Raw genomic sequence first — 15,513 nt, forward strand, 5'->3', positions numbered from 1 at the left:
GGAGGGGGAGCTGTGACATCACACACGGGAGAGCAGATTCTGCCCCCTTTTGCTGCAGTTTGTAATGTGAGCTAAGTTCTACAGTAGCTGTACAGCAGGATTTCAGCAGCTGCTCCCCCTAGTGTTTAAAAGTGGAAAAGATCAAACTTTAAAATATTTTTTTCTTCATCGTTCCTTATGGGAGACCCAGACCATGGGTGTATAGCTTCTGCCTCCGGAGGACACACAAAGTACTACACTTAAAAGTGTAGCTCCTCCCTCCGAGCATATACACCCCCCGGATGACAAATCCAACCAGTTCAATGCTTTGTGTTCAGGAGGTCACACACACACATGCATTCTCATCTGATTTTTGATTTCAAAGATTTGGAAGAAAAGCGGGTCTAATCTGGACTCCCGGCATGTCCCTTCTCACCCCACTGTGTCGGCGGTGCTGTTAAGGTTGATTTACAAGGCTGGAGCCTTACATGGCGCGCTCCTTCACCATCCCCTGAGGCTCTGGCTTGAAGTGGGAGCCATCACGGTTCTCACTGCTTTGCAGGAGACCGGTCTCCATCCGCAGCCCTTTCAGGCCCCTGCCGGACGGAGCGCTCACCCATCAGGGACCTGGCCCTGCGTCTCATAAGCTAAGTATTGAGACGTTATTGAAGGGTCCCTTGTACATTTATTGTGGGGAGGGTGTGTTATTTCACTTTGCTGTGATTTCCGGCCGGTTCTCTGGTTTTTTCCTGAGAACCGCGCCGAAGGTGCCTGCTCGTCGGCCGCATGGAAAAATCTAGGCCCCGGCTTCAGATGCGGCCTAGTTTCGTTTTCAGTGCCCCTGCATGTCAGTCATGCAGGGGAACAGTGCGGCGCCGCCCACCGGCCGTTCAGCAGAGGGGAGGACACTCCTCTCTGAGGAGATGTTTCCCTCCCCTGTATTTCTCCTTGGCCCTCCGGTTCCTGCTCTTGGACTAAACCCCGCCCCCCCCTCCTCACTCCGGCGCCATTTTATCAGCGTTCACACACTGATCGGCGCTGGCTGCTGCAGCTACTGCATCTGTCTGGGGGTCCAAGCTGTGGAATCCGGAGGGCACACAAAAAGCGGTCTGGTAAGCCACAACCTCTGGTTGTGGGCTTTATTATACACTCTCTGGGGGTCATTCTGAAGGAGTGTGTTCTTTACTGCAGAGCCTCCTCCTCAGCAGCATGTCTCTCACTAGGAGCAAGGCTTTACTCTATATGCACTGCATGTCAGCTCATTCTACCTGAACCGAGAACATATCCACATTGTGATGCCTGCTCTAACATGGTGGTGCCTCAGCCTGGAGTCTCCCCAGGGGTCCCTCCGGCTGCTCCGGCCCCGGTGGCTGAACCCCCGGCTTGGGTAGCATCGTTTTCTAAAGCTATCTCCCAGTCCTTTGCCGACTCCATGGGACAGCTGTCCCAGACTCTGCTGACCATGCATCAGCCCCCTTCTCAGGGCGCCTCTGCTGCTCCGACTCGTTCTGCAGAGCTCACAGAGGATTTTTTATCTGTTTCCGGACCCCGTCCTCCTAAACGGAGACGCAGGGACTCTTCTCCTTCCTCGTCCCACGGCTCTGATTCACGAGCTGAAGTGCAGGGCGAGGAGGATGCCTTTACTGTGGGCTCGGACGCTACCTCTATGTACCCCATTGATCTATCTGAAGGTGATGCGGATGTTAGTGACTTGATTGCGTCCATTAATTCCGTACTGGACCTCAATCCACCAGTGTCAGAGGACCAAGCCTCTCTGGTAGAAAAACACCAGTTTACCTCACCTAAGAGAGCAAGGAGTATGTTTTTTAACCACTCCAGTTTTCAGGCCACTGTGACCAAGCCCAGGGCCTGTCCTGACAAACGCTTCCCAAAGCGTAGTTCTGATGACCGTTTTCCCTTTCCACCAGAAGTGGTCAAGGACTGGGCTCATTCACCAAAGGTTGATCCTCCGGTGTCTAGAATCTCAGCCCGGACAGTTGTATCTGTGGCCGATGGCACCTCACTTAAGGATCCCACTGACCGCCAGGTTGACCTTCTGGCCAAATCTGTATATGAGGCGGCAGGGGCCTCGTTCTCCCCGTCTTTTGCAGCAGTGTGGGCTCTTAAGGCAGTCTCTGCTTCTCTGGCGGAGATACATTCCCTCGCCAGGGATTCTATGCCCGAAATGGTTGCCTTAACTTCCCAGGCTTCGGCTTTTTCATCCTATGCCATGTCTGCCATTTTGGAGGCTTCTCACCGCACGGCGGTGGCTTCCGCTAATTCCCTCGCGATCCGCAGGATCTTGTGGCTTCGAGACTGGAAAGCAGACGCTTCTTCCAAGAAGTACCTTGCTGGGCTCCCCTTTGCTGGGTCCCGGCTGTTCGGTGAACAACTGGATGAAATTATTAAGGAAGCTACTGGCGGGAAGAGTACTTCCTTGCCACAACCTAAAACCAGGAAACCTGTCCAGGGCAGGAACCAGTCGAGGTTTCGTTCCTTTCGTTCCTCCAACTGGTCCTCCTCTAAGCCCTCAGCCTCGTCCACTAACTCAGCCAAGGATCGAAAACCCAGCTGGCGCACGAAGCCGCGTCCTCAGAAGAACGGAGGAGCCGCTGCCACTAAGGCAGCCTCCTCTTGACTATCTGGCCGCGCCAGCAACGTCCTTGGTCGGTGGCAGGCTCTCCCACTTTGGCGACGTGTGGTTTCAACACGTCTCCGATCAGTGGGTGCGGGATATCATCTCCCACGGCTACAGGATAGAATTTTCTTCCAGCCCGCCAAACAGATTTTTTCTGTCCACTCCCCCCTGTTCCAAAGCCGCCGCCTTCTCTCAGGCCGTAGCATCCTTGCAGGCCAACGGAGTAATTGTACTGGTTCCCGCCCGGGAACGGTTCAGAGGTTTCTACTCAAACCCCTTCCTAGTCCCCAAGAAGGACGGTTCCTTCCGGCCCATCCTGGATCTCAAGCTTCTCAACAAGCATGTTCAGGTGCGGCACTTTCGCATGGAATCTCTGCGATCGGTCATTGCCTCAATGACCCAAGGAGATTTTCTAGCATCCATCGACATCAGAGATGCCTATCTGCATGTGCCAATTGCAGTTTCACACCAGCGTTGGCTACGTTTTGCAATCGGAGAGGAACAATTCCAATTCGTGGCTCTCCCCTTCGGGTTAGCCACGGCCCCTCGTGTATTCACCAAGGTCATGGCAGCAGTGGTTGCGGTTCTGCACCTCCAGGGGTTGGCAGTGATTCCTTACCTGGACGACCTTCTAGTCAAGGCTTCATCCAGTGCAGACTGTCAGCGGAGTGTCTCACTCACTCTCGCCACACTTGTTCAATTCGGGTGGCTTGTCAATCTGCCCAAGTCCACTCTGTCCCCGACCCAGAAACTTACGTACCTAGGGATGCAATTCGAGACTCTGCCGGCACTTGTGAAGCTGCCCTTAGTCAAACAGCAGTCCCTTCATCTGGCGGTACGTTCTCTGTTGAAGCCCCGCCGTCATTCCATCAGGCACCTCATGCAGGTGCTGGGTCAGATGGTGGCGTCAATGGAAGCGGTTCCCTTTGCCCAGTTCCATCTGTGTCCTCTGCAGCTGGACATTCTCCACTTTTGGGACAAGCGGACCTCTTCCTTGCACAGGCTAGTGGCTCTGTCGCCACAGACCAGGAGCTCTCTTCAGTGGTGGCTTCGGCCCCTCTCTCTGTCTCAAGGACGCTCCTTCCTGACTCCGTCCTGGGTGATCCTCACCACGGATGCCAATCTCTCCGGCTGGGGAGCAGTATTTCTCCACCACCGAGCACAGGGCACTTGGACTCCGTCCGAATCGGCCCTCTCGATCAATGTCCTGGAAATCAGAGCTGTGCTCCTAGCTCTCGTAGCCTTTCACCACCTGTTGGCGGACAAGCACATTCGAGTCCAGTCGGACAACGCGACAGCAGTTGCCTACATCAATCACCAGGGCGGGACTCGCAGCCGCCTAGCAATGTTGGAAGTTCAATGTATCCTTCAGTGGACGGAGGACTCCAAGTCCACCATATCCGCAGTCCACATCCCAGGCGTAGAAAACTGGGAGGCAGATTATCTCAGCCGTCAAACCGTGGACAGCGGCGAGTGGGCCCTGCATCCGGCAGTGTTCCGGTCAATCTGCCGCAAGTGGGGCACTCCGGAAGTGGATCTAATGGCATCCCGGCACAACAACAAGGTCCCGGTTTACGTGGCTCGTTCCCACGATCCTCAGGCCTTGGCAGCGGACGCGCTGGTTCAGGATTGGTCCCAGTTCTGTCTGGCCTACGTGTTTCCCCCTCTAGCTCTCTTGCCCAGAGTCCTGCGCAAGATCAGAATGGAGGGCCGTCGGGTCATAATCATTGCTCCAGACTGGCCCAGGCGAGCTTGGTACCCAGACCTGCTCCGTCTGTCCGTAGAGGTGCCGTGGCACCTCCCGGACCGCCCAGACCTTCTCTCTCAAGGTCCGTTTTTCCGCCAGAATTCTGCGGCTCTCAGATTGATGGCGTGGCTCTTGAGTCCTGGATCCTGACGGCTTCAGGCATTCCTTCCGAGGTCATCTCCACTATGACTCAGGCTCGGAAGTCTTCCTCGGCCAGGATTTACCACAGGACTTGGAGAATTTTCCTGTCCTGGTGTCGCTCTTCCGGCCATGCTCCTTGGCCGTTTTCTTTGCCGACCATCCTGTCCTTTCTACAGTCCGGTCTGCAGCTAGGACTATCCCTCAATTCCCTCAAGGGACAGGTCTCGGCTCTGTCAGTGTTGTTCCAGCGGCGTATCGCCCGACTGGCCCAGGTGCGCACCTTCATGCAGGGCACATCTCACATCATTCCTCCTTACCGGCGGGCTTTGGATCCCTGGGACCTTAATCTGGTCCTCACGGCCTTACAGAAACCCCCCTTTGAGCCTCTTAGGGACGTTCCTTTGTTTCGACTTTCACAGAAAGTGGTCTTTCTGGTGGCCATAACATCTCTCAGGAGAGTCTCTGATTTGGCTGCGCTCTCTTCGGAGTCACCCTTTTTGGTTTTTCACCAAGACAAGGTGGTTCTCCGTCCGACTCCGGACTTTCTCCCTAAGGTGGTGTCTCCTTTCCACCTTAACCAGGACATTTCATTGCCTTCCCTTTGTCCGGCCCCTGTGCATCGCTTTGAGAAAGCGTTGCATACTTTGGATTTGGTGCGGGCGCTCCGGATCTACGTGTCACGCACCGCCGCTCTTAGGCGGTGCACCTCTCTTTTTGTGCTAACCACGGGTCAGCGCAAGGGTCTCTCGGCTTCTAAACCGACCCTAGCTCGTTGGATTAGGTCGGCCATATCCGATGCCTACCAATGTTCTCAGGTGCCTCCACCGCCGGGGATTAAGGCGCACTCGACCAGAGCTGTCGGTGCCGCTTGGGCTTTCAGGCACCAGGCTACAGCTCAGCAGGTCTGTCAGGCTGCCACTTGGTCTAGTCTGCACACCTTTTCGAAGCACTACCAAGTGCATGCTCATGCTTCGGCAGATGCAAGCTTGGGCAGACGCATCCTTCAGGCGGCTGTCGCCCATTTGTGAAGTTAGGTTTTGCCTACTTCTCAGTTTCTGTTTATTTCCCACCCATGGACTGCTTTGAGACGTCCCATGGTCTGGGTCTCCCATAAGGAACGATGAAGAAAAAGAGAATTTTGTTTACTTACCGTAAATTCTTTTTCTTATAGTTCCGACATGGGAGACCCAGCACCCTCCCTGTTGCCTGTTGGCAGTTCTTGTTCCGTGTTTTCACCGGCTGTTGTTGTAGACAGAGGTTCCGGTTATTCCGGGTTTTACTCTATCTCTACTTGTGGGTGGATGTCCTCCTTCAGCTTTTGCACTAAACTGGTTGGATTTGTCATCCGGGGAATGTATATGCTCGGAGGGAGGAGCTACACTTTTAAGTGTAGTACTTTGTGTGTCCTCCGGAGGCAGAAGCTATACACCCATGGTCTGGGTCTCCCATGTCGGAACTATAAGAAAAAGAATTTACGGTAAGTAAACAAAATTCTCTTTTTTATATTTTGCTCAATTAAAAACAAATAATATTTAAACATAAATTAATACTTTACAGTTTTTCAGTTATTGATTTTTTTTTTTTACGACACCTTCCCTTTTAAAGGTGGAAAAAAAATGAAAATTTATTTTTTTTTTACATGGCCAAAACATTTTAACAGAGGTGCGAAGACTTTACCATATGTAGTGTATACGTGATGGACATTTGTTACTGTGACCCTTTTATAGGAAAGTGCAGCAGGATACACTTACTAGTGTCAATGACCTGATTCTTGCACATGTTTCACTTCTCTCATCTCTTATGGTCTCATTTTATCTTATTCACCAATAGGAACTGGATATTGATGAAATTTTACGTCTAGCAGAGACCAGAGAGAACGAGCCTAGCTCCAGTGCAACCGATGAGCTGCTGTCTCAGTTCAAGGTAAGCGGCGACTCCATTGCTCCTGCATTGATTGACCGGAATGATGACTACTTTACATTTTGCAGTAAAAAACACTTCTAGAAGTCCATTGTGATAAGACCTTGTGATAAATAAGCTCATCCGGCATGCTATTTTAGGTGGCTAACTTTGCAACTATGGAAGAAGTAGAACCTGAGCCTGAAAACCGAGGGCAAATGGATTGGGAAAATATCATTCCTGAGGAGCAGAGGAAGAAAGTAGAAGAGGAAGCCCGGCAAAAAGAGCTGGAGGAAATCTACATGCTTCCGAGGATTCGAAGTTTAAACAAAAAGGTAGAAGCAGGACTAAAGTTCTTAACCATTTTTCGACTCTGATTTTTCATAATTTGTTGTTTTTATTCTCATGTTCTTGCAGAAGGCATCACTTTTACATTTTTTGGCGCTATAGATATATGACCGCTTGTAATTTGCTGCACAAGTTGAGAGTTTTTTTGAGTGACAACATTCACTGAAAGACGGGAAAAATTCCCAAGTGGGGTGAAATGTTGAAAAAAATACAATTCCGCCATTGCTTTTTTGGGTATTGTTTTTTTCCAGCATTCAGAGTACTGTAAGAATAACTTGGTAATGATTAGTGGTTAAAAAACAACAAAACCGCAAAAATTTTGTAAGAACAACATTTTTTCATTTAAACTTTTTCTGTCAATGTGTAGGGGTTGTTTTTTTTTTTTTTTTTGTGGTCTGGATTCACCAGTGAAGCAGGAAGGCTCTGCAAGTATGCCATTTGCATACAGGTGGTTACGTGAAAACTGAATGTGCATAGCCTTGCTCAATGCAATTGAATTGAACAAAGTAGGACACGTCTAGCTGTAATGTGGCTGGAAGTATGGAGTCACATACTTACTGTGTAGAACTTAAAAACACTTTATAATACTCATGTAGGAGGTCGCTCCGGTGCAGACTGGTCAAATGGGTGGCGCTGTTCTCCGGAACCCGCGCCTCCTCTTTCGGCCATCTTGGTCTTCCTTCTTCTGAAGCCTGGGTGCATGACGCGTCCTATGTCATACACACTCACCGGCACTGAGTTCCTGCGCAGACGCACTTTGATCTACCCTGCTCAGGGCAGATCAGAGCATGTTAGAAGGCTGTATATAACAGCCCACTGGTGGTGGCCACAGCTTATAGGCCCCAGATCTGGTAACAGGTTTCCTTTAAGCAGCACCCTATGTATAATATGGCTTACCATTCATTTCAGTAAGGCTTGTGTAATTCAGCATTTCTTTTGATTTCAAGTTTAAGTTTAGAAATTCCATCTTGACAACCCCATTAAATCATGTCTTTTTAATTTATTTTGTTAAAACATTTTGTATAAATGATTTTATATATTTTTATGATATAGACTGTTTTTATTATGTGTAAGTAACATGTATAAAATGTCATAAAATAGAAAGTGTAGTTCAGCCCAATTAACATCAATAAATTTATAGGCACAGGCAAATGAGAGCGAGTCTGATCAGGAATCCAAGCAGAAAGCTCAGCGATCGTCTGGCTCAGAGAGCGATTCTGACGACTCGGATGATGACAGAAAACCCAAACGCAGAGGACGTCCCCGCAGTGTCCGGAAGGACACAGTGGAAGGGTTTACAGATGCAGAGATTAGGAGGTATCAGAATAAACTTTTATTGTTTATTATGCTGTGCTGATCATTCCGAAATTATGATTTCCCATTTTACATTCTTGATTTTTTTTTTTTCTTTGTTAGGTTTATAAAAGCCTATAAAAAGTTTCCTACCCCACTTGAAAGGTATGTTGTTTATCGCAGCATCTTGCATCCTTAAAGTTGGTGTATGTCAAACTCCATGGGACTTAGAGGATTTTGTAACGTCTGTTGAAGGCTTGAGTGCATTGCACGAGATGCAGAACTCGTGGAGAAATCGGTGGCAGATCTGAAGAGATTGGGAGACCTCTTACACTCCAGCTGTGCATCCGCAATGCAGGAATTCGAAGAACAATTGAAAGAGAATCCCACTGATGGTATGTGGCTCCCTAATAGATGCTATAATGGTACAATAACTTTGGATATAGTCCAGAATAGTCCACACCAGGTCACCTCTTTCATTTTATAACATGATTTGAAAAATCAAAGCTGATTATGGGTTTGCGCAGATTTGATTCACTTTGTCGCACTAGCTTTTTTCACTGCATAAAGTGTAATCATTTTCAAGTAGTGTTAATCACAGTGTAAGGTTGAACGTAGACGTTTGTGAAACAAGATCCATGTACCTGGTGTACAAGGTGTCCGTGAATCTCCCGAGCCAAATTTAGCAGTCTCAGTAACTCTATTTAGTTTTAGTCAGGAGACCCGGGACCAGTCCGTTCATCTGAAGCTGGCCTAAGTTCAGTAGTAAAGTCTAAATACACTTTAAAAAATTACAATAACTTGGTAAACACATTCATTTGTTAGGTACAGACTTGTAGCCTCCACAGCGCAGTGATTTTCAGTTCAGCACAGTCTTCTAGTCAGTTATTAATGCGGTTGTCCACTACTTTAACATTGGTGGCCGATCGTTAGGATAGGTCATCAATGTCTGATCGACCGTGGTCTGACACCCGTCGCCCACACTGGTGAGCTGTTCTGGATTTGCCCCTTCTTCTGATAGCGATGGCCGGGTACTGCACATCAGCCTCCTATTTATTTGAATGAGAGACGGATGTGTAGTTCTGGCCGTGGCTGCTTATAGTTAATGGGGCTGCTCAGTAGCTGAGCATTTCTGGCTGCCTGCTCCTGCCAACTTCTCCGAAAACAGTTAATCGGCAGAAGTATTGGGTGTTGGCCCTAGGCCGATCAGACATTGATGGCCTATCCTCTTATAGGTCATCAATGTAAAAGTAATGCACAACCTCGTTAATGTGAGGGCTTCTGCGGCACAGATTTGCTACACATTCCCTGTCCTAATTTGGGGATGAAATCCACAACTGCACATACTTTCCTTGCCGAAATTGACCTGTGCTGTGGATTCTTAAATTTGCATCATGTTAATTTTTTGCGTAGATTTTGACTGTGCATTTAACCCTTCACAGTGCACATGATGAGTCACACCAAATCCACAATAGAATACACACGTAATACCAATGGATTTTTGTTACGGATCTGCACCAAAATCCAGACAATAATATACACTCTTTCTGTCACATGTGAACATACCTTCAATGTTGCTCTGCAGATTCACCTGCAAAACTGCCAAAACATTAACAAACAAATAGATCAAGTAAAAATGTACTTCCGCGGTAAAATTGCACATTATTGACTGCACCACTTAGTCCAGTTTTGAAGGGTAATTTAGAGCCAATCGGGGAGTCTCAGAAGTTATTCGGAATATAATTAATTTATTGCTGTTTTGATGTATTTTGCTCTAGGTAAAGGTCCTGGTAAAAGAAGGGGTCCAACTATTAAAATTTCTGGAGTTCAAGTGAATGTAAAGGCAATTATTCAACACGAGGAAGACTTTGAAATTCTTAATAAATCCGTTCCTAAAGATCCAGAAGAAAAGAAAAAGTGAGTAGTGTATGCCACATTGTTTTATGTTATGAGGATGGTCCTGTGGCGTTATAATGTGCGGTTTGTGACTGCTAGCCTATAAGGTACAGTGCTTTGCGATTGTCTTAGGTAGTTGTGGGGAAAAATGTTGCAAAGTAAGAATGTTTTAGAAAATAGAAGTGTTAGGCTATGTGCGCACTAGAAAAGTGATTTTCTTTGTCGCTCCATTGGGAGACCCAGACAATTGGGTGTATAGCTACTGCCTCCGGAGGCCACACAAAGTATTACACTTTAAAAAGTGTAACCCCTCCCCTCTGCCTATACACCCCCCCGTGCATCACGGGCTGCTCAGTTTTATGCTTTGTGTTGAAGGAGGCTGACACTCACACAATGCTCCACATTTTAGTCAGCAGCAGCTGCTGATTATATCGAATGGAAGAAAAGAGGGCCCCTAACAGGGCCCCCGGCATGCTCCCTTCTCACCCCACTGAGTCGGCGGTGCTGTTAAGGTTGAGGTACCCATTGCGGGTACACAGGCTGGAGCCACATGCCGTTTTCCTTCCCCATCCCTTAGGGGCTCTGGGTGAAGTGCGATCCTAACCGGTCATCCAGGCACTGGGACCGGGCTCCCTCCGCAGCCCCTGGTGGTATCTGCCGGACAGGAGATGGAGTACCGTCAGGGACATGGCCCTGCATCTACAGGTACTCTGTGTCCCCTTTGGGACGGTGCATGAAGCACCTTGACCTCAGACGCTGCAGCGACTGCGGTGTGATTTTTTTGACCGGGACTACCGCGCCGACCGTGCCTGTTTGCCGGCCGCGGTTTTTACTTTAGTCCCCGGCTTTTGCGGCCTAGTGTATTGAACTCCCGCCCCTGGGCCTGCCAGTCAGGGGAAGGGCGGGACGGTCGGTATGACGCAGACGGTGAGGGCTGGAGCACACTTCGCTGTCCTCCTCCCCCCTCACTGTTCACTATGGGGCGCAGATTCCCGCACTTTTGTGGTTCCGCCCTCGGCTCCCTCCTCCCCTCGGAACGCCGGCAGCCATTGTTATATGGCATGATTCTGCAGGTGGAGCTCTCAGAATGTGCTCACTGTTCGGCACCACTGCAGCTCTAGGAGAGGGGGTTCATAACCGGTCGCCATGCGCTGGGACCGGGCTCCATCCGCAGCCCCTGGGGGATTCTGACGGACAGGAGACAGGACATCATCAGGGACAGAGCCCTGCATCCATAAGATACTCTGTGTCCCCTTTGGGGGACGCTGCATACAGCACCTGGGTTACAAACGCTGCAGCGGTTGCGGTGTGGTTTGTGAGTCCGGGACTACCGCGCCGACCGCGCCTGTTTGCCGGCCGCGTCTTTAACTTTAGTCCCCGGCTCTTGCGGCCTAGTACCATATACTCCCGTTCCCGGGCCTGACAGTCAGGGGTAACGACGGGACGGCCGACGGGACGTCGGCAGTGAGGGCTGGAGCATACTTGGTATCCTCCTCCCCCCTCACTGTGCACTGTGGGGCACCAGTTTCCCAATCGGGTGCTGGCCCCCCTTAGGTGCCGAAGTGTTTATATATATATATATATATATATATATATATTTATATGGTATATGATTTCACTGTTCGGCAGCACTATTTGCTTTGGCTATCTACCCTCGCTGATTACTAAGAGGTGACATCAGCAGGTCGTCCGCAAACAGTAAGGGTGCCAAGGCACAGGCTTTCTTTGCAACCTGTACCTCTTGTGCGGCTATATTGCAGGCAGGTTCCACCTATCATTGCAAATGCTTGGCCCCTGGGGCACTCACTCAGCCGGAGCCTCTGGCACGGGTGGGACCCTCGGCTCAGGTGGTACCACCGGTTTCCACTGCACAGATGGCAGGGACAGAGTTTGCACGTTTGACTGAGCAACTCTCTGAGTCATTCCATGGCCCAGTCTGTGAACAGAGGGACGGCTAAGCTGGAAGCTTTGCAGTCCAGAACGGTAACACAGGGCCAGGGAGCTGTGAGTTCATCGCCCCCAGGCCCCTCTAGGTCGGTATAACAAGGGGCTCCTGGGGTAACACCCAGATCCCAAGGTGAGAACTCCGACACGGACCGCGGCCTCACACAGGCTAACCGGGCTCGCTGGAAACCTTCCACGACTTCACTGTCGTAGTTAAGGATGAGGCGGAGGTCGCAGCTCAGGGCTCTGAACCTAATGTTGCGCTCAATCTGGATACACCTGAAGGGGACGCCATAGTAAACGACCTTATAGCGTCCGTCAACCAGGTGCTAGACCTCTCTTCCCCATCTTCTCCTATGGAGGAGTCGGCTGCACAGCGGGAGAAACACCAGTTTAGGTTTCCCAAATGTACACGGAGTGCGTTTTTTTCGATCACTCTAACTTCAGAGAGGCTGTCCAGAAGCACAGAACTTCCGGACAAGCGCTTTACTAAGCGCCTTAATGAACCCTTTTCCCCCTGACGTAGTTAAGGGTTGGGCTCAGTGTCACAGGGTGGATCCTCCAGTCTCCAGACTGGCGGCTAGATCCGTAGTATTTGTGGCAGATGGTTCATCTCTCATGGATGCCGCTGACAGGCAAATAAAGCTTATGATGAAATCCATCTTTGAAGCCATAGGCGCATCTTTTGCTCCGGCCTTCGCAGCCGTGAGGGCTCTCCAAGCTATCTCAGCTTTTCTGACTGAGATTAATGCGGTCGCACGTATCTCTGCTCCGCAGGTTGTGTCCTTGGCTTCTCAAGCGTCCCAGCCCTCCTCGTCCAACAGGCCACAGAAGAGCCAGAGGTCCGTTGCGCTTTTCAGGCGGTGGACACTCTGACAACAGAAGGAGTGGTGATCCCCGTTCCCCTCAGGAACGCGGTCGCAGTTTTTACTCCAATCTGTTCGTGGTGCCAAAAAAGGACGGCTCATTCCGTTCCGTTTTGGACCTCAAATTGCTCAACAAACATGTGACAACCAGGCGGTTTCGCATGGAATCCCTCCGATCTGTCATCGCTTCGATGTCCCAAGGAGACCTCCTAGCATCAATCGACATCACAGATGCCTATCTCCATGGCAGATCGCTCAAGGGCATCAACGCTTCCTGCGTTTCGCCATCGGGGACGAACACCTTCAGTTTGTGGCACTGTCTTTCGGCCTGGCGACAGACCCACGGATCTTCACCAAGGTCATGGCTCCGTCGTAGCGATCCTACACTCTCAGGGCCACTCGGTGATCCCTTACCCAGACGTTCTCCTAGTCAAAGCACCCTCTTGGGTGGCTTGTTAACACAGTCTGACCGTTGCTCTGGAGACTCTCCAGAGGTTTCGGGTGGATCATCAATTTTCCAAAGTCAAAATTGTCTCCGACCCAGTCACTGACGTACCTCAGGATGGAGTTTCATACTCTCTCAGCGATGGCCAAGCTGCCGCTGGACAAACAGCGGTCGCTGCAGACAGGGGTGCAATCCCTTCTTCGGGCCCAGTCGCACCCCTTGAGGTGCCTCATGCACTTCCTGGGGAAGATGGTGGCAGCAATGGAGGCAGTTCCATTTGCGCAATTTCATCTGCGTCCTCTCCAATAGGACATTCTCAGCAAATGGGACAAGAGGCCGACGTCCTTAGACAGGAACGTCTCTCTGTCTCTGGAAGCCAAGACCTCACTTCAGTGGTGGCTTCTCCCCACTTCTCTGTCGAAAGGAAAATCCTTTCTGCCCCCATCCTAGGCTGTGGTCACGACGGACGCAAGCCTGTCAGGATGGGGAACGTTTTTTCTCCACCACAAGGCTCGCAGTCGTCCAACCTTCCAAGAAGTCCGGCGGATTCTGCTGTGGGCGCCACAGCCTCCACCATCTCCGCGGTTCACATTCCGGGCGTAGAAAACTGGGAAGCAGACTTCCTCAGTCGCCAGGGCATGGACGCGGGGGAATGGTCTCTCCACCCGGACGTGTTTCAAGAGATCGGTTGCCGCTGGGGAACGCCGGAAGTCGATCTCATGGCGTCTCGGCACAACAACAAGGTCCCGGCATTCATGGCACGGTCTCAGGACCACAGAGCTCTGGCGGCGGACGCCTTAGCTCAGGATGGTCGTAGTTTCAACTGCCCTATGTATTCCCTCCTCGGGCAATGCTGCCCAGAGTGTTGCGCAAGATCAGGTCCGACTGCCGCCGCGCCATTCTTGTCGCTCCAGATTGGCCGAGGCGGTCGTGGTACCCCGATCTGTGGCATCTCACGGTGGGGCAACCGTGGGCGCTCCCAGACCAACCAGACTTGCTATCTCAAGGGCCATTTTTCCACCTGAATTCTGCGGCCCTCAACCTGACTGTGTGGCCACTATGAGACAGGCCAGGAAACCAACGTCAGCCAAGATCTGTCACAGAACTTGGAGGATCTTCTTAGCCTGGTGCTCTGAGAGGGGGTTTTCCCCTTGGCCGTTTGCCTTACCCAGTTTTCTTTCCTTCCTTCAATCGGGATTGGACAAGGGTTCTCTCTCGGCTCCCTCTAAGGTCAAGTCTCGGCGCTTTCCGTGTTTTTTTCAAAAGCGTCTAGCCAGGCTTCCGCAGGTCCGCACGTTCCTGCAGGGAGTTTGCCACATAGTCCCACCTTACAAGCGTCCGCTGGAACCCTGGGATCTCAACATGGTTCTACAGGCTCTTCAAAAACCACCTTTTGAGCCGCTGTGGGATGTCTCTCTATCACGTCTTTCGCAGAAGGTGGCATTTCTAGTGGCGGTTACTTCACTCCGTAGAGTGTCAGAGCTTGCAGCGCTGTCATGTAAAGGCCTTTTTCTGGTATTTCCACCAGGATAAGGTGGTTCTGCGTCCGGTCCCGGACTTGCTCCCTAAGGTGGTGTCTACTTTCATCTCAATCAGGATATCTCCTTATCCTTCATTTTGCTCTCATCCAATTCACCAATATGAAAAGGATTTGCATTTGTTAGATCTAGTGAGAGTACTCCGGATCTACGTGTCTCGCACGGCGCCATTGCGCCGCTCTGATGCGCTCTTTGTCCTTGTCGCTGGCCAGCGTAAGGGGTCGTAGGCTTCCAAGTCAACCTTGACTCGGTGGAGCAAGGAACCGATTTTTGAAGCCTGCCGTTCTTCTGGGCTTCCGATTCCTTCAGGGCTAAAAGCCCATTCTACCGGAGCCGTGGGTGCGTCCTGGGCATTGCGGCACCAGGCTACGGCTCAGCAGGTGTGTCAGGCGGCTACCTGGTCGAGTCTGCACACTTTCACGAAACACTATCAGGTGCATGCCTATGCTTCGGCAGATGCCAGCCTAGGTAGGCGAGTCCTTCAGGCGGCGGTTGCCCACCTGTAAGAGGGGGCCGTTGTTTCGGCTCTTTTTATCGAGGTATTCTTTTACCCACCCAGGGACTGCTTTTGGACGTCCCAATTGTCTGGGTCTCCCAATGGAGCGTCAAAGAAGAAGGGAATTTTGTTTACTTACCGTAAATTCCTTTTCTTCTAGCTCCAATTGGGAGACCCAGCACCCGCCCCTGTTCCCTTCGGGCTGTTGTTCTTTTGTGTACACATGTTGTTCATGTTGAATTGTTCTTGGTTCATGGTTTTCAGTTCTCCGAACATCCTTCGG

At 50.8% G+C, this 15,513-nt stretch overlaps 1 protein-coding gene across 3 annotated transcripts in view; it reads left to right on the top strand.

The window, feature by feature from the left end:
* The window catches only part of CHD2 (chromodomain helicase DNA binding protein 2), a 239,130-nt gene that overhangs the window by 172,715 nt on the left and 50,902 nt on the right, over positions 1-15,513 (top strand). For all 3 annotated transcript variants that reach the window (XM_075345973.1, XM_075345975.1, XM_075345974.1), the window contains exons 24-29: positions 6,336-6,428; positions 6,566-6,739; positions 7,894-8,069; positions 8,169-8,210; positions 8,301-8,440; positions 9,824-9,962. In XM_075345973.1, coding sequence (XP_075202088.1) covers positions 6,336-6,428; positions 6,566-6,739; positions 7,894-8,069; positions 8,169-8,210; positions 8,301-8,440; positions 9,824-9,962 — 764 coding nt within the window. The remainder of the gene's footprint in view (positions 1-6,335; positions 6,429-6,565; positions 6,740-7,893; positions 8,070-8,168; positions 8,211-8,300; positions 8,441-9,823; positions 9,963-15,513) is intronic.

This window comes from Anomaloglossus baeobatrachus, chromosome 4, assembly GCF_048569485.1.
Source record: "Anomaloglossus baeobatrachus isolate aAnoBae1 chromosome 4, aAnoBae1.hap1, whole genome shotgun sequence".
Classification (NCBI taxonomy): Eukaryota; Metazoa; Chordata; class Amphibia; order Anura; family Aromobatidae; genus Anomaloglossus; species Anomaloglossus baeobatrachus.